Here is a 19882-nt window from a genome sequence, read left to right as displayed (position 1 = left end):
GGTCTTGTCTACGAGCTTGTTCATTTCTTGTTCTCTTATATAACTGCTTTTAAGGAGTGACTATCTTATGGGCAATAATAGCATAGTCATCCTCATAGCCCCGAGACTCCCACTAAAGTTTGGCAAACCCAGCCTCAATTTCATCTTCACTGTAAACACATGGATAGGTTCCACCCTAGACATCAACCCAGGATCACTGTAAGGAGGGCTCCATTCCAAAACTTCTGCTCCCAAAGGACAGGAATTGTCTATGAACCCAGGGTCCTTTGTATGTAGAACCCAGGCTCTGTGATGTCAATAATACGGCCCAGGGGAGGGGCTCCCCAGCAAGCAGCAGCTCACAGAGCAGGAGCACCCAGGCTCTCAGCAGCCTGACGGGTAAGAAGGACGGGGGAAAGGGAGGGGTGAAGCTTGTATTCAGGGGTCAAACACCAAACACATGGACCCCAGATTATTCGTTACAAAAATTGTGTGTGTGTGTGTGTGTGTGTCTCACATCGGCAGCACATACCTGTACACTAAAATTGGAACAATATAGAGAAGATTAGCATAGCCCCTGTGTAAGGATGACATGCAAATTTGTAATAAAACTTCAAAGAAACAAAAGAAAACAAAAACAGGTAAATGAAAGAAAAGGAGCCTGACCTGTGGTGGCGCAGTGGATGGAGCATCGACCTGGAATGCTGAGGTCACCGGTTTGGAACCCTGGGCTTGCCTGGTCAAGGCACATACAGGAAGCAACTACTATGAGTTGATGCTTCCCGCTTCTCCCACCCCATTCTCTCTCTCTCTTTTCTCTAAAATCAACAAATCCTTTTTTAAAAAAGAAAAGGAGTGGCAACATAAAATCTTACATCCTAAGAATTTGGCCTGGTAACTGTTAGGTTGGGGGCTCCAAATTATGGCCAGACAGAAATGTGGGCTAAACTCCATGTATAGCTAGGGTCCTACCAAATTGCTACCAACTCTGAGAAAAATTATAATCTAAAGTTTCATTGGCTATTATGAGGAATGTGCCAATTAGAAAGAAAAAGAAATGGGCAAAATAAAACAGACATTGACAGGTTTAAACAAAAGTTTTAGTACAGTGCTACCAGAGGCTGAATGGGCCAATTTGACCCCCTGTTAGTCTCCCAGCATTAAAGTGCCCCAAACAAGTCTGCTGAATCTACCTACCCCTAAAAATGTGGACAAATCTAAAAGACTGGAAGGGAGTGATTACAATGAGAAACATAACCAGCAGTAACTTGGGGCAGCATTCAGGCCAGTTAAAACAAGTTGAAGATTGATAACAGTTGGGTGCCTTGGCTTGATATCTCTCGCTGAAGACTCAGAGCTTTTTTACCTAAAGGTAGGTAAAATGGTCAGGAGATAGAAAAATTTCCAGAACTCCTTAATATGGGAATTTCAAAACTGGTACCAAAACCCATAGGTGAAGCCCTGACTCAAGCTACAGTTATATTAAAAGAATGTGGAAAGGTAAGGATTGATAAGATTCTGAAAATTGGAATGTTTAAACAAGACTTATGTTAAAAAAGTTATGCCAAGCCTGACCTGTCGTGGCCCAGTAAAGTGTTGACCTGGAATGCTGAGGTTCAAAACCCTGTGCTTGCCCAGTCAAGGCACATATAACAGGCAACTATGAGTTGATGCTTTCTCTTCCCTTTCTCTCTCTTTCTCCTCTCTCTAAAAATAAATAAATAAATAAATAAATAAATAAATAATTTAAAAAATAGTATGTCAACTTTGATTGCATCTCTTTTACTGGGTTATATTTTGGTAGACATTGTGTCTCAGTAGGGAACTGGGACATGATGGCTGTCAGTTCTTTCTTTTGGCTATCTTACCAGACATCCTCTTGGGTCCATGGGATTGTTTAATACCACCAGATGGGGGAAAAAAAGAAAAGAAAAGAAAAAGAAATACATTGTTTGTTCCTGGCTGGTTGGCTCAGCGGTAGAATGTCAGCCTGGCATGTGTAAGTCCCAGGTTCGATTCCCGGTCAGGGCACACAGAAGCAGCAACCATCTGCTTCTCCACCCACCACCCTTCTCTCTCTTCCCCTCCTGCAGACATGGCTCAAATGGTTCAAGCAAAGTTAGCCCCAGGTGCTGAGGATGGCTTCATGGCCTCACCTCAGGCACTAAAATAGCTCGTTTGCTTAGCAGTGGAGCAGCAGCCCCAGAAGGGCAGACCATTGCTCAGTTGGGGGCTTGCAGGGTGGATTCCAGTCAGGGCACATGCAGGAGTTTGTCTCTCTGCCTCCTGCCTCGCACTTAATAAAAAATAATTAAAAAACAAACAAACAAGAAAACACTTTGTCCCAGCTAAAACATGAGAAGATATTTGAAAGAATTTAATTAATAATTTTTTGGTCAGATATTTGGCAAAAATAGAAGCAGAAGATTTAGAGCCTGATAGGAATTTTTTTTAGCCCCCTCCCTAAGCTAATATAAAACCATATACCCAGCTGGAAAGAAGCAAATTAGGGATTATACAATTAGATAGGTAGGTCAACCTGGGATGTCATTAAGTTATAGTGCCAACTGCACTATAAGTTTCTGCAGTGTCAACTGCAGAAACTTTCCTCCGCTTTCAAGGTTCTTCTGTGTGGTCTAATAGTTAAATAGGCATTAGACAGGTTAGCAAGAGAAAATAACCAAGTTTAGTATATACACACACATGGAAACTCCACATACTATACATGAGAAAGCCAGAGACCCCACATGCCAGAGATGTTCAGAGATAGAAAGGGGAACTGAGGTATATAAGACACCCTCAGCTAACAAAGAGATCATGCACCTTGGGGGCTTCAAATGGGTTATTGCAGAATAATAAGAAGAGCAAATGTTGCCTTACCAGGTGGTGGTGCAGTGGATATAAGGGAGGAAGGGCTGACTGAGTAAGTTTGCAAAGTAACAAACCACAGCTGTAGCCCCTTTATCAGCTCCCTGAAATGAACTTGCAGCACCAGCAAGGAAAATGAGATATGTGAATAGTCAAGGACAGACAGTCCAAACCTTCCCTCATACCCCCACCCCTCCGGGAGACTCGAAAGTCACATAGGTCTACACACAAAGAGGTAAAAAAAATCAGGCACATTTCACGTGAAAGCAAACACTGCAAAGGTATGTAAGACTCAGAAAAACTAACTTCAGGGAGCTCATGTTTTGTTGCCTTTTTGGGGTCGGGCTGCTCCACCAGCTAAAATAAACCCATCTTCCTCCAGCACTTATCTGGGCGTCTTTGTCCTCCTTTGTTTCCTGCAACAGATAGGGCATCAACCTGGGATGCTGAGTACTCAGGGTAGAAATCCTGAGGTTGTGGGCTTGAGAGTTGGCTCACCAGCTTGAGCATGGGGTCATAGACATGACCCCATAGTCACTGGCTTGAGCCTAAGGTCACTGGCTTGAGCAAGGAGTCACTGGCTCGGCTAGAGCCATGCAGTAAAGACACAAATGAGAAAGCAATGAACATCTAAGGTTCCACAACTATGAATTGATGCTTCTCATCTCTCCCCCTTCCTGTCTCTCTCGCTAAAAAAAAAAGCAAAAACAATAGAAGTTAGCCCTGCCATATAGGTAGACCAAAAGAGGTTATTGAAATAACCATACCCTGACCATAGAACAAATTTTGCAAGCTTTGCAAATGAGTAAATGAAAAGAATTGTGTCAAGCCATTATGTTAGTTCTGTAAAGGCCATAAATGTTTCCTGATGTCTGTGGATCCTGGAAAAGCCCTCAGGATGCTGCCTTAACAACCTCTGTAAAAGGCCAAGATAACCGAGCACATTCTTTTGCTTTTTGTAAAATGCTTTGCTGAGCACTCTCTCCCTAGATTGTTCCAGCAATAACCGAAAGCCTGTTTTGCTTCTGTAAAACTGCTTTGTCTAGGTGCTCACCTCTCCCTTCGCTTCTTTTTCTGCCTTTAAAGCAAACCCCTGAGTTCGTTAGGGGCTGCATGATTTAGGTGACTACCGATAGTCCACCTGCGGTCGGTCGCTGGCTTTGAAATAAAGACTTTAATTTGGCTACTTAATTGTGTGTCAAAACGTTTGTTTCCTCGCTGTCCAGATATAACAGTTATCACTGAAAATCTTTTATTATGGCCAAGCCCCCGAATTCAAGTCAAAGGGAGGGGCAGAAGTTTCTATTAAGCCTGCTGGTAAAATTGCCTTTAGCACAAAATAATCTGCATACCATTGAGGCACAACTTGAGGTGGCTCATTCTGAACCTCCACAGGCTATTACACTCTTAGAAAAGATGTATACACACTCGAGTCTTGCTACTATGTCACATATCTTTTTTTTTTCTTTTAATTTTAGAGAGAGGAAGGGGAGAGAAAAATCAATTTGTTGTTCCACTTACTTATGCACTCTTCGGTTGATTCTTGTCTGTGACCGGGAATGAAAACTGCAACCTTGGTGTATCAAGGACGCTCTAACCAACTGAGCTACCCGGCCAAGGCTGGTGAGGTGCCCTTTTGGTATCTGTTTTTGCAAGGAAGGATCATAGTTTCCTGATGGACTTTCGGCAAGACGCTTCCATGCATATGTCCCTGGACAGGGATTTCTGGCTGCTTCGGAATCAAGCGTCCTAACTCAGGCACTAGGGGGCGATGTCTTGCGGACTGTCTGTTGTCTCAGGAGCTGTGGGTGCAGGTGGGTGGGGCTCCGTTCGGCTACTGTCCGGATGTCCTTCTCGCTCCGGTTGCGCTGGGGATCACGTTCCGTTGCCCTTAAAACACCACGTTGCTCAGGCACTATCAGTCGAGCTGCGAGCTGCACTGGTTCGGGGAGTCGTAGGCAGGACTCCGGCAGACCCGGGAAACCTGGACATGGTGAGTGCGGGGCCGGGCCAGGAGGCGGGAGGAGAGGCTGGTGTGTCCCTCACCCGCCGCCGCCAAGGCGGCCGGGTCTCCCCACCATCCGGCCTGGCGTCTGCGCTCTGGGGGCTCCGCTCAAACTCAGTCCCCTCGGGCTCGCAGTGTGGGGCCTGGGCCGCCAACCCTGACCCCGAGTGTTCACTCTGTCACTGCGAGCGATGACTTCGGGCGACTTCGCCAGAGCGTTTCTGGGCAGCTCTGCACCCGCATTTCCGCGTTTCCCCAGGTGGTACGGTGACCACGGGGAGGGTTATTGGGGACAATCTCGACGCTGCCGGGTTTGCGTGGGAGGGGCTGTGGTCTCTAGGGTCCCCTATCCCTTCTTTCTAACCAGAGGGAACCCGTTTTCTTCTGAGTCTTCCATGTTTGGGGAGCAGGGTCGCAAATCCACTACCTGTCTCCCAGGCCTAGCTCTGCTACAGATGCCTGCATTTCCAGTCTCCCCGCCCCCCTCCCACCGAATCTCAAACGCCATCTTCCCTTCTCTGAGTCACAACATCATAATCAATTAGTGTGTGTGTGTGTGTGTGTGGTGCATTTCAAACTATTTTGTGGGTTTTTTTTAAATAAACTCGACTGAATAAATCTGAAGATCTGATTGGCTTTATTCTCCATTCATGAATCCGGCAGCATCCTATCTAGTAAATAGAATCTCAGAGGAGCTGCACAAAATGGAAATTTATAGACAAAAAATGTAGTGGGATCAAGATTATTAGCAAAAGAAAAGATTGTTTCAGGCAAGGTCACTTTTCCTTGGGAAAGGAACAGCAGGAGCCTTATTAGGCAGATTAGTGTTGATCAGGAAATTCCAAACTAGTTGGTTTAAAAATTTATACCTGAGAGAGGTTAAAAGTGCAGTTTAGTACTGTTAAGCACCCCTTAAGCTGGGGAATGTTATGGACCGAACGCAAGTAATTATTGACTGGAGCCCAAATTGGTTAGAAATTTAAAGAGCGTTTATTAGCCAGGGGGCGACTGCTAGCTGAAAAACAGCTAACAGCCCCAAGCCTAAGGAGAGAGCAGTATTTAAGGCAGGGGTCGGGAACCTATGGCTCCCGAGCTAGATGTGGCTTTTGATGGTTGCATCTGGCTCGCAGACAAATCTTTAATAATAAAAAAATGTTAAAAATATAAAACATTCTCATGTATTACAATCCATTCATTTCCTACCACTCATGTTCATGCGGGTGGGCTGGAGCCAATCACAGCTGTCCTCTGGGACAACACCAAATTTTTATTGGATAATACCAAACGTACATCAGCCTTTGTATGGCTCTCATGGAATTACATTTTAAAATATGTGGCGGTTATGGCTCTCTCAGCCAAAAAGGTTCCCGACCCCTGATTTAAGGGGATAAACCACAAAGTCATAGCTATTACAGCAGGTATACACAACATTCTTGACATTTCCGTTAGAAAGCATTATTTGTTCTAAAGCTGATTACAGTTCTTCCTGTAATTGCTGCAAGGCTAAAGCATAAAACTATCCTGCTTCTGTAGGCAAGATTTAAATCAAGATATCTAACTAGTTGGGCTTGTAAGAATTTTTCATTCAAAGTTACTGCCACAGGCAAGCTCCGTTTAATGCTTAACTTCCTTGTACAGACTATTGGGGATTTTCTACTCTAAGCAGCTACCAAAAGCAAGTTTAAAGTTCCTCTTTATGTCCAACTCTCTATACACAATACTGAGGTCCCATACACCAGTGGTCCCCAACCTTTTTTGGGACACGGACCAGTTTAATGTCAGAAAATATTTTCACAGATCGGCCTTTAGGGTGGGACGGATTAATGCACAAAATAAAATTATGCGACCGGCGTAAAAACTGGTATTTTTAAATATAATTGTTGAACTTACGAGACAAGAGTCAAGAGTCTTAGACGGATGTAACAGAGGGAATCTGGTCATTTTTTAAAAATAAAACATTGTTCAGACTTAAATATAAATAAAACAGAAATAATGTAAGTTATTTATTCTTTCTCTGCAGACCGGTACTAGTCCGTGGCTCCGGGGTTGGGGAACCACTGCCATACACAACACTAGGCCCCTATCACAGAGAATACTACCTCCTTAGGCAATTTTGCTGTTTAGACTTCTGACACAGACCTGCATGGTATAGCCTGCCTGCACACCTAGTTTATATGTATAGCCTATTACAAACCTGTACAACATGTTACTGTACTGAATACTGTAGGCATTTGTAATGTAATGGTAGTAAGTACCTGTGAATCTAAACATAGAAGTACAGTAAAAATAGGGCATACAAGATTTAAACAACAGTACAGCTATATCGGGTACGGTGAATGGAGCTTGCCACTCGAGGTTGCTGTGCACGCGTCAGTGAGTGGAGAGTGAATGCGAGGGTCTGGGATGTTACTGTGCACTACTGTAGATTTCATAACATTGTACACTTAGGCCACTACATTTATAAAATAACAGATTAAATCAAGCACAGGAGAAATTGATGCAATCAAAAGACAGTAAATACCAGATCTTTGAGGCTGCTGCCTGCATAAAACAGCATACCCTTATAGCAGACTTTTTTTAATAAGTAGAAAGAGTACACTCTAAAGATAAGAAATGGTCCTGGCTGGTTGTCTCAGCAGTAGAGCATGGGTTCAATTCCAGTCAGGGTACACAGGAGAAGCAACCATCTGCTTCTCCACGCCTCCCCCTCCTCTTCTCTCTCTCTCTCTCTCTCTCTCTCTTCCTTCATCCCTCCCTCTCTCTTTCTCTCGTGCCCTCTCACAGCCATGGCTGGAATGAACAAGTTGGCTCCAGGTGCTGAGGGTGGCTGCATGGCCTCACCTCAGGTGCTAACAGTAGCTCGGTTATAAGCATGGTTCTGGATGGGCAGAGCATCAGCCTCAGAAGGGGCTTGCCAGGTGGATCCAGGTTGGGCGCATGCAGGAGTCTGTCTCTCTGCCTCCCTGCCTCTCGCTTGATAAAAAATTTTTTTAAATAGTAAAGATTAAAAATATAGTATAATAAAAACATAAACTAGTAACATAGCCATTTATCATCAAGTATAATTGTATGTGTTGTACTTTCATAGGACTGGCAGCACAATGAGCTTGTTCACACCAGCATCACCATAAACATGCGATGTTGTCACGGGTGTGAGTGCACTGGGTAATAGGAATTTTTTAAATTCATTATAATCTTCCAGGACCACCATATGTGGTCTCTTGTTGAACATAGGTTATGTGGCTCATGACTGTATTGAGATTTGGCTTTGATGATATAATTTAGCACAAGTGAATCCATTATGGGCCTCTTAATCTCCTTTTTTAATAAAACACATTCAATATTTTAGTTGTTTATTATTTTCCCATAGTCAATGGATGGCTGTTTTTAAAAGGTTTGTTTTGTGTCTGTGGATAATTTACATGAGAGAACAGTAGGTCCTTTGCATAAACTCTTTGTGCCTCTCCTTCTAGGGTCCTCCCTGGGCACAGACATCCTATATGGGAAATCCTCTGGGTGGAGGTTCCTCTTGGGTAACTTTCCTGGGTGTTCTGGATCAGCACTGCTTCTCCCTGAGTTTGTGACCTTTAAACATTTATTCATTTTATTTTAGTCCCAAGGTTTGTGTGAATAAAAATTTATTTAGTCACTACAACTTGAAGCACAGTATAAAATATTTCCAAAGATGCAAGAGAGAGGTGACTTCCAGAAAAATTAAAATTCCACGGTTACATTGCATGTATTAAACTCTTGTTTTTCTTTTTCCTCCCAGTGTGGGTAGGAATATTAAAAGTCTATTCTTTTATTTTTGGTGAGTCAGATAGCTTTTCAGATCTTATACCAGAGGTGTTGAAGTATGATTAATAGTTTACAAAACAAAATCTTGCCATGGAAACAATAATTAACTTGTATTTTTACTTTTTGAAGTTGATACTTGTGGATTTTCTTGTTGAAGTTTCTTACAATTTTATTCCCTCCTTTACACATAAATACTGGATTTAAGTGACTTTGCAGACTGTTCAAACACTGGCTTTCTGTCATTCAAAATATCAATAGTGGTTCAAAGGGAAGCCAAACCACCAATAGTGGTTGAGGGCCCACTGGATTCTTCCTGGGGGCCGCCTCCTGCAGGTGTCCTCCCTGCTCATACCCACTATTTAAATTGCCTTTAAACTGAAAAGCTCCAGCTCTGGAAAGCTGGGGATGCAGGTGCACATGGGGAAGGGGAGACACCCCTTCTGAAGTTTTAGTTGTGGTTCCCTGGGCCTGTTTCTAGGGTGGAGTTTTGCATTGACAGTATCTGCACTCAAAAGTGTAATTTGTGCACATTGCAAAAGTCTGTGAAAGTCAGGAGTCTGTGTCCTGGGTTGGGTCCATGAATTTGGGAGTTCATTTGGGTCGAACTTCACATTGAATCCAGCTGACGGTTTCCTCACTGTGAGATGAAGCTTGAAAGGGGGGAGTGTTTCCTCCTGGTGACAGGAGGGTGGTGGGAGCTCCCAGAGTTCATTCCTGAGGCTGCTCAGGTGTCCCTCCCTCCTTCCCCAGGGACCAGCCCACCCCAGGGGTTCAGTCTCAACCTGGAGAGCCTAGATTTGGAACCTTTTGAAAGTATCTTTCCTTCTGTCCTGTGGGGAGCAGGCTGCTCATCTGAGCTGATTCCAATACTGTGTTTCTTTCCTTTGGACCCTTAATCAACTGAGTCTAGTGCAGCCCTTTGTCTCTAGTTTCCCTGAGCACGTAGGTTGTGAAAATGTCAGTAGATTGAGAGATACATGGTGAAAGAAAACAAGAAAATAGGGAAAGCAAATAGAGTGTAGTTGTTTCCTTTTAAGCAAGAGAAACTCAAGATGTGAGATGAATGCATTTACATTCTCAGGCATATTTTTTATTTTTAGATCAGTTTTTGTATGAACTGTTCAGCAAATGAGTTATAAAATCTGTATTTTCTGGTTTTGCTCACTCTTATTGTTAAAAATGGCCACTTCTCATGCGATGATGTTCTCACGTGATATAGCTGATTGCTTTCATGCTTGGGAAGGGGCTTGGTCATGCTAATGTGTGCTGGGGGAGGACTTTCACGCCAAAAAGTTTTAAAAGGAGGAGCTAGGAGACCATTTTGGGAGAGAGACCACATTGGTGTAGAGAGGGGAGAGAACATGTTGTAGCAGGGGAGAAAGGCCACGCGGAGGAGGCAGGCAATCAAGATGGCCGGGTGCTGAAGGAGAAGCCAGTTTGTGCAGAGAGGAGAAGGGAGATGGGGAACCAGAGAGGATAAGACTGGTGGGGGCCTTTGATTCTAGGAAAACTCGGATGTGTCAGTAGCTTTGTGCACACTGAATGAGTGGGTTTTGGAGCCCTGTGTGTTTGTGTTGACTCGCTTGCTGAGTGCTAGCTAGGAATAAAGGTAATGGCCCACCAGTTCTCGGCTCCACAGTTTCATTACCATCTGCCTGAATTAAATGCAAACCTGAAAAAACCAGGTGGCTGTGATGGCGGCCGCAGCTACTGGCTTTACAACATCTCTAGAGAATATTGAAATTTAAACTGCTAATATAATTGAATTTTTTTTTTTGCAAGACAGGAAGAGGGTGGAAGGGAGAGGGATGAAAAGAAACAACTCCTAGTTGTGATACTTTAGTTGTTCACTGACTGATTCTCATACATGCCTTGATGGCTGGGTGCTCCAGCTGAGTCATTAACCCCTTGCTCAAGCCAGCAATCTTGGGCTTCAAGCCATTGACCATGGGGTCATGTCTATGATTCCACACTCAAGCTGATGAGCTCATGCTCAAGCTGGCAACCTTGGTGTTTCAAATCTGAGTCCTCAGAGTCCCCACTGCACTGATGCTTTATCCAGTGCACCACTGCCTGGCCAGGCTGGTTAGGCAGTTATAAGACTTCTCATCAGCTAGTCTTCAGTTGGTTATTCAGGTTGGTTGCTCTATGTTTCAGTTGTAATTCAAGTTTGGTCCTGGGAGAAAGTGAGCGTAACATCCACCTACTCTGATGCCATCTTTGATCTCCTGATCATTTCTTGAGCCTCCTGTTAGTGTTGCTGTATTTAAAAACACGCAGTTTATACCTCACCTGTGGTGGTGCAGTGGATAAAGTGTTGACCTGGAACACTGAGGTCGCTGGATGGAAAACCTGGGCTTGTTCTATCAAAGCACATACAGGAAGGAACTACTATGAGCAACTACTACGAGTTGATATTTCCTGCTTTTCCCACCTTACTCTCTGTCTGTCTGTTTCTCCCTATCTCTCTCTTTCCTCTTCCTAAAAATCAATCAATAAAATCTAAAAATAAAATTAAAAAAAAATTCAATGAAGTATTTTTTGCATACCAATTGGCTTGACAAAATGGGGCCCCGTAGGCCTAGCCCCACAAATAAATTAGTTGGTATATAGCCAATGTAAATGACACAAGTATGTGAAGGAATGAGAAATGTACCCAAAGCCTACTTAGTGACGGGTAGATTATCCCCAGTGCTTCTCCTCTGAACAGCTTGTTCTTAAACCAGAATAGAATGGATGACACGTGAATGTGGATTACTACAGCCACAGAGGCTGTGATCCCACCAAACAGACCTCTATTCCCAGTCCCCAACATTATGGAAATTAATGACTCTATTCATTGCCTATTTTAACAGCCTCTCAGCTGCACTTAGCCTTCACCTCTGAAGGGTGAGATTATAGACCATTACTGGTTTTTCTCATGGGTCAACAGTTTTGCCTTCCCACACAATCACTGCAGGCAAGATCTTAACTGTATCTTGGTTTCTCCAGGAACACAGATACATAACATTTAATACATCCTCCTCTGAGGACACACAGGACATGCAAATATTGAAAAAAGGAGCTAGCAAAAGTGAATGGAGCCCTGTTGGATAGCTCAGTTGGTTTAGAGCAGGCGTCCCCAAACTGCGGCCCCCTGAGGCCATTTATCCAGCCCCCACTGCACTTCTGGAAGGGGCACCTCTTTCATTGGTGGTCAGTGAGAAGACCACTGTATTTGGCAGCCCTCCAGTGGTCTGAGGGACAGTGAACTGGCCCCCTGTGTAAAAAGTTTGGAGACCCCTGGTTTAGAGCATCGGCTCAAAGCATAGAGATTGCCAGTTCAATCCCTGGTTGGGACATACAGGAACAGATCAGTGTCCCTGTCTCTTTATTTCTCTCTATAAAATCACTAAAAATAAAACATTAAAATAAAAGGTGGGTAGAAGCAGCCCTGGCCAGGTAGTTCAGTAGCTCAGTTGATTATGTTATGGCACCAAAGGAGAGATGCACAAGGCCTGATAAGTTCTGTAAAAAACAGACGAGCTGAGACAAGATGGCGATGGAGTAGGTGGATGTACCAACTCCCACCTCCCAGAACCAAAGTGGATTACAAACTAATTTTAAGAACTATCATCTGGAAAAACCAACTTTATACTAAACTAAGAGGACTCTTCAATCCAGGAAAACTGAAGAAGCCACACCGAGACTGGTAGGAAAAGTGGAAACGCAGAGAGGGCTGCCCAGCTCTCCGGAGCGAACAGCAGCCGGGAGAGACTTGCGTGGCGGGAAGTGAGTTTAGCAGAGAGAGGAGGGTTCTGAGCCCCAGGAACTAAGCTCCAGCCTGCAGCCCCAGAGCCTAGAAGAGGCGTATGGACAGCATTTAGCTGGAAACAAGTCAGGATACTGTTTGTGAGAAGAGACTGATTTAACAGACCCAGGATTCTTCTTAAAAGGGACTGCACAGAACACCTCTCTCACAACCACTCACCTGGGGCGCCGGGGAATGGGAAGAGAGTGGAGGACCGGAGTAGCAGAAAGAGAGTAGTGAGTGTTAGGGTCTGAGCTGCAGCGCCTGCACCCACATGGCTGAGGGCTCGCCCGAGGGCGGGCGGCGGCGGGACGCGGAAGCGCAGTTCTGTCGGCAAGGGTGGAAGCGGGCTGGCCACCACTGGGCCCAGTTGTGAGCTCAGTCTTGCCCGGCTGAGGAGAAGGGGGCGTACAAAAGTGGTCAAGCCCAGCTGCCGGCCGTCTGCAATCCAGCCTGCGGGAGAAGGGTGGGAACCCTGGAAGGGGTGCAGACCAGCCCTTGAGCAAGGGCGAAGGAGCACAGCCTTGCCCCACCCGCAAAACCTAGGCTTGTGGCCTGACTTGGGAGCCAGCTCCTCCTGCGGGGGTGAAGCCAAAACCCAGAACAGGTGGAGTCCCACTACTGAGCGTGGGCATGCAGTCCCACCTGGCCTGTGGAGCCAAGGCTTACAACCCTCCCACGAGTGGGCTCCTCCTGCAAGGGCGAGACAGAAGCCCGGAAACAGGTGGAGACCTGCAGCTGAGCAAAGGTGCTGCCACTGACCTCAGGGCTGAGCATAATGCCACCCATGGGGGCTGGGCGAAGGCCAAGGCCACCAAGGCTTGTACACCCGAGCACGTGATCACAGCCACTCCGTGAAGGAAAGGTGGAAACCACAGCAACAGCCCCAGTGGGCAGGCACCGGCAACGCCCATACCCAAACGCCCTAGGCAGCAACAGCAGAGGGGGTGGTGGGCCTGCAGACAGACCATACCTAAGGTACAGAGGCCACACCCAGTGGACTCCACTGGCCAAGACCTTCTTTTACACGGAAAAGATGAGAAGGCAGAGAAATGCAACACAAATGAATCAAGAGAAATCCCCAGAAAAGGAGCTGAATGAATCAGATATAACCAAATTACCAGATGCAGAGTTTAAAATAACGATTATTAAGATGCTGAAAGATATTAGAACAACAATAGATGATCATTACGAACACCTAAATAAAGAGATAGCAGATATAAAAACGAACATTGAAATAATAAAAAAGAATCAGTCAGAAATGACAAATACAATATCAGAAATGAAGAACACAATGGAAGGAATTAAAATCAGGATGAATGAAGCTGAGAATTGAATCAGCGAGTTAGAGGACACGATAAATAAAGGCATGGAAGCAGAGCAGAAAAAAGAAAAGAGACTCAAAAAGTCTAAGGAAACTCTAAGAGAGCTCTGTGACAACATGAAGAGAAATAACATCCGCATCATAGGTGTTCCTGAAGAAGAGAAAGAACAAGGGTTAGAGACTTTGTTCAAACATATCATAGCTGAAAACTTCCCTCAATTAAGTCAGGAAAATATCTCACAAGTTCAAGAAGCACAGAGAACTCCATTAAAGAGAAACCCAAAGAAATGAAAACCAACACACATCATAATTAAAATACCAAAGCTAAGTGATAAAGAGAAAATATTAAAAGCTGCTAGAGAAAAAAAGACTATCACCTACAAAGGATTCCCCATAAGGATGACTTCTGACTTCTCAACAGAAACACTGGAGGCCAGAAGGGGATGGCAAGAAATATTCAAAGTAAGGCAGAACAAGACCCTACAACCAAGACTGCTTTATCCAGCAAGGCTATCATTTAAAATTGAAGGGAAAATAAAAAGCTTTCCAGACCAAATAAAAAAAAAATCAAGGAATTCACTACAACCAAACCAAGGCTGCAAGAAATGCTAAGGGGCCTGTTGTAAACAGATCAAAGGAGAAAAAGAATATAGCAAAAGAGGAATACAGTTTTAAAGAATAAAATGGCAATAAACAATTACTTATCAATAATAACCTTAAATGTAAGTGGATTAAATGATCTGATCAAAAGACAGAGGGTAGCTGCGTGGATAAGAAACAGGACCCATACATATGCTGTCTACACGCCTTAAAACAAAAGATGCACATAGACTGAAGATAAATGAATGGAAAAAATTTTTTCATGCAAATGGAAATGAAAAAAGAACCTGGGGTAGTAATACTTATATCAGACAAAATGGACTTTAAAACAAAGACTATAGTAAGATATAAAGAAGGTCTCTACATAATGATAAAGGGAGCAATCCAACAGGAAGATATAACCATTATAAATACCTACGCACCTAATATAGGAGCACCTAAATATATAAAGCAGACTTTGATGGATCTAAAGGGCGAGAACAACAGCAATACTATAATAGTAGGGGATTTCAATACCCCACTAGCATCACTAGATAGATCCTCAAGAAAAAAAAATTAACAAAGAAACAGCAGACTTAAAGGACACACTAGATCAACTGGGTTTAATAGATATCTTCAGAACCTTTCACCCTAAAGCAGCAGAATATACATTCTTTTCAAATGCTCATGGTACATTCTCTAGAATAGACCACATGTTAGGGCACAAAAGGGGTCTCAACAAATTTAAGAAGATTGCAATCATATCGAGCACTTTCTCTGACCACAATGGCATAAAACTAGAAATCTCAACAACAGAAAAACTCAAAAATACTCAAACACTTTGAAACTAAATAGCACGTTATTAAATAACGAATGGGTAAACAATGAGATCAAAGAAGAAATTAAAAAATTCCTAGAAACGAACGATAATGAGTATACACGAACTCAAAATTTATGGGACACAGTAAAAGCAGTCTGAGAGGGAAGTTCATAGCATTACAGGCATACCTCAAGAAGCTAGAAAAAGCTCAAGTAAACAACTTGACCCTACATCTAAAAGAACTAGAAAAAGAACACCAAGTAAAGCCCAGAGGTAGTAGAAGGAAGGAAATAGTAAAGATCAGAGCAGAAATAAATGACATAGAGGCTAAAGAAACAATACAGAGGATCAATGAAACCAGGAGCTGGTTCTTGAAAAGGTAAACAAGTTTGATGAACCTGTAAACAGACTCACCAAGAAAAAAAAAGAGAGAGGACTCAAATAAATTAAATTAGAAACAATAGTGGAGAAATAACAACTGACAACAGAAATACAAAATAATGTAAGAAAATACTATGAAGAACTGTACGCCAAAAAACTAGACAGCCTAGATGAAATGGACAAATTCCTTGAAACATATAATCTTCCAAAAATTAATCTGGAAGAATCAGAAAACCTAAACAGACCGATTACATCAAATGAGATTGAAACAGTTTTCAAAAAGCACCCAAAAAAGAAAAGCCCTGGGCCTGATGGCTTCACAAGTGAATTCTACCAAATATTCAAAGAAAAACTAACTCCTATCCTTCTCAAGCCATTTCAAAAAATTCAAGAGGAAGGAAGACTTCCTTTTATGAGGCAAGCATTTTTCTGATTCCAAAACCAGGCAAAGACAACACAAAGAAAGAAAATTATAGGCCAATATCCCTGTTGAATTTAGATGCTAAAATCCTCAACAAAATATTAGCAAACCGGATCCAGCAATATATGAAAAAAATCATACAGCATGATCAAGTGGGACTTATTCTTGGTAGGCAAGGCTGGTACAATATTCGCAAATCAATCAATGTGATTCATCACATAAACAAAAGGAAGGAGAAAAACCACATGATAATTTCAATAGATGCAGAAAAAACATTTGATAAAATCCAGCACCCATTCATGATCAAAACTCTCAGCCAAGTGGTAATACAGGGAACATACGTCAACATGATAAAGGCCATCTATGACAAACCCACAGCCAACATCATACTCAATGGGCAAAAATTAAAAGCAATCTCCTTAAGATCAGGAACAAAGCAGGAGTGCCACCTTTCACCACTCTTATTCAACATAGTTCTGGAAGTCCTAGCCACAGCAATCAGACAAGAAAAAGAAATAAAAGGCATTCAAGTTGGAAAAGAAAAAGTAAAACTATCATTATTTGCAGATGATATTGTATATAGAAAACCCTAAAGTTGCAGTCAAAAAACTTCTAGACCTGATAAATGAATTCAGCAGGGTGGCAGGATATAAAATTAATACTCAGAAATCAGAGGCATTTTTATACACTAACAATGAACTGTCAGAAAGAGAAATTAAGGAATCAATCCCCTTTACCATTGCAACAAAAAAAAATAAAGTACCTAGGAATAATTTTAACCAGGGAGATTAAAGACTTGTACTCGGAAAATTATAAAACATTGATAAAAGAAATCAAGGAAGATACAAACAAGTGGAAGCATATACCGTGCTCATGGTTAGGAAGAATAAACATCATTAAAATGTCTATATTACCCAAAGCAATTTATAAATTCAATGCAATACCGATTAAAATACCAATGACTTACTTCAAAGATATAGAACAAATATTCCAAAAATTTATATGGAACCAAAAGAGAACACGGATAACCTCAGCAATCATGAAAAGGAAGAAAGAGTGGGAGGTATCACACTTCTGGATATCAAGTTATACTATAAGGCCATTGTACTCTAAACAGCCTGGTACTGGCAAAAGAACAGGCATATAGATCAATGGAACAGAACTCAGAACCCAGATATAAACCCACACCTTTATGGACAACTGATATTTGACAAAGGAGGTAATAGCATACTTTGGAGTAAAGACAGCCTCTTCAACAAATGGTGTTGGGAAAATTGGAAAGTTGCCTGCAAAAAAATGAAACTAGACCACCAACTTAACACCATTCACAAAAATCAACTCAAAATGGATAAAAGACTTAAATGGGACTATATCAAACAAAAAAGCTTCTGCACAGCTAAAGACAATAAGAACAGAATAAAAAGCCAAACTACTCAATGGGAGAATATATTTGACAATGCATCTGATAAGGGGTTAATAACCAAAATTTATAAAGAACTTGTAAAACTTAATACCAGGAAGACAGACAATCCAATCCAAAAATGGGCAAAAGAAATGAATAGACATTTCTCCAAAGAGGACATACAGATGGTCAATAGGCATATGAAAAAATGCTCAACATCACTAATCATTAGAGAAATGCAAATTAAAACCACAATGAGATATCACCTCACACCAGTCAGAATGGCGCTCATCAACAAAACAACACAGAATAAGTGCTGGCGAGGATTTGGACAAAAGGAAACTCTCCTGCACTGCTGGTGAGAATGCAGACTAGTGCAGCCACTGTGGAAAACAGTGTGGAGATTCTTCAAAAAATTAAAAATCGAACTTCCTTTTGACCCAGCTATCCCACTATTAGGAATATACCTAAGAACACCATAGCAGTGTATGAAAAGAAGAAATGCACCCCCATGTTTATAGCGGCATTGTTCACAATAGCGAAGATCTGGAAACAGCCTAAGTGTCCATCAGGGGACGAGTGGATTAAAAAGCTTTGGTACATATATACTATGGACTACTACTCAGCCATAAGAAATGATGACATCAGATCATTTACAACAACATGGCTGGACCTTGATAACATTATACTGAGCGAAATAAGTAAATCAGAAAAAACTAAGAAGTATATGATTCCATACATAGGTGGGACATAAAAATGAGACTCAGAGACATGGACAAGAGTGTGGGGGTTACGGGATGGGGGGGAGGAGATGGAAGGTGATGGGGGAGGGGAGGGGCACAAAGAAAACCAGTTAGAAGGTGATGAAAGACAGTTGGACTTTGGGTGATGGTAATGCAGCATAAGCAAATGGCAAAATAACCTAGAGCTGTTTTCTCTGAACATATGTTCCCTGATTTATCAATGTCACCTCATTAAAATTAATCAAAAAAAGAGAAGATAAAACTAGAAACAAGCTACGGTTAAGAAAGAACAAACAAACAGACGAGCTGAGAAGGAGAGGGAGGGGGAGGGGGAGGGGAGGGGTACAAAGAAAAACAGATAGAAGGTGATAGAAGACAATTTGACTTTGGGTGAGGGGAATGCAGCATAATCAAATGTCAAAATAATCTGGAGATGTTTTCTCGGAACATATGTACCCTGATTTATCAATGTCACTGCATTAAAATTAATAAAAATAAGATTAAAAAAAAAACCCAGAGGAGCTGAGACCCTAGTGGTTTCAGGCTGAGTGTTTGGGGATTCAAGCCTTTATAGGGTTAGTGCACCGTGTTAGCCAGGTGGCTAGCCTTGATGGGGAGCAAGGAGCTTAGCATTGACAAGGAACGGGGCAGGGGTTGCCTTGACTGGGAGCAGGGCAATGGCTGATCACTAAGCAACACTGTTTAGATAATTGATGGGAGGAGAGCTACAGGAACTACCCTGGAGCCAAATTACTTCTTGTTTCTCTGGGCTACCATGTTTCCCCCAAAATATTAGTATATTAATTTTTGCTCCTAAAGATGCGCTAGGTCGCCCTGGCCAGTTGGCTCAGTGGTAGAGCATCGGCCTGGCGTGCGGGGGAACCGGGTTCGATTCCCGGCTAGGGCACATAGGAGAAGTGCCCATTTGCTTCTCCACCCCCTCCTCCTTCCTCTCTGTCTCTCTCTTCCCCTCCCGCAGCCGAGGCTCCATTGGAGCAAAGATGGCCCGGGCGCTGGGGATGGCTCCTTGGCCTCTGCCCCAGGTGCTAGAGTGGCTCTGGTCGCGGCAGAGCAATGCCCCGGATGGGCAGAGCATCGCCCCCTGGTGGGCAGAGCGTCGCCCCTGGTGGGTGTGCCGGGTGGATCCCGGTCGGGCGCATGTGGGAGTCTGTCTGACTGTCTCTCCCCATTTCCAGCTTCAGAAAAGTACAAAAAAAAAAAAAAAAAAAGATGCTCTAGGTCTTATTTCCAGTGGAGGCCTTATATTTCTAAGCTTGAAAAAAATTGCACTAGGTCTTATTTTCAGGGAAACAGGGTAACTGAGGTTTTGATAAAGAGCCCTGGGTTTGAACCTAACAGGTTAAAGCATCGTCTAGATCAGTGATTTTCAACCTTTTTTGAGCCGCGGCACAGTTTTTACATTTACAAAATCCTGGGGCACACCACCTACCAAAATGACACTCTTGTAACATAGTACATATTATACGTATAGTTAATAATATAGATAATATAGTTTCTAAATATATTTATACTCACTTAGTGTGAAACCTGGGCCTGTTTTGATGAACACAAAAGGGATATCCTGGCAGGAATGGTAGAAAGACACACATGAAGTTCTTCCTCAACAGTTCTCAGTCTCTCTGTTTTTAGTTTCTATCGCAGTCAAGCTTGAGAAGCTCAGCTCACATAGATATGTGGTTGAAAACGGGAGCAATGTCAAAATAGCTTTATTGGCCAGAATGGGAACTCCTTCGCAACAGATAACCAAAAAC

General features: G+C 42.8%; 1 protein-coding gene and 1 non-coding gene across 2 annotated transcripts in view; both read left to right on the top strand.

The window, feature by feature from the left end:
• The window catches only part of LOC136319372 (zinc finger protein 721-like), a 52173-nt gene that overhangs the window by 14298 nt on the left and 17993 nt on the right, over positions 1–19882 (top strand). The window contains 1 exon segment of the mRNA XM_066252655.1: positions 4613–4840. Coding sequence (XP_066108752.1) covers positions 4613–4840 — 228 coding nt within the window.
• On the top strand, positions 499–601 carry LOC136321695 (U6 spliceosomal RNA). The gene has a single exon (XR_010728825.1). It is a non-coding gene; the product is annotated as a U6 spliceosomal RNA (small nuclear RNA).

The sequence above is a fragment of the Saccopteryx bilineata genome, chromosome 1, assembly GCF_036850765.1.
Source record: "Saccopteryx bilineata isolate mSacBil1 chromosome 1, mSacBil1_pri_phased_curated, whole genome shotgun sequence".
In the NCBI taxonomy this organism is placed as follows: domain Eukaryota; kingdom Metazoa; phylum Chordata; class Mammalia; order Chiroptera; family Emballonuridae; genus Saccopteryx; species Saccopteryx bilineata.
Note: the sequence above shows the minus strand (reverse complement) of the source record. Positions and strands in the feature narration are given on the sequence as shown.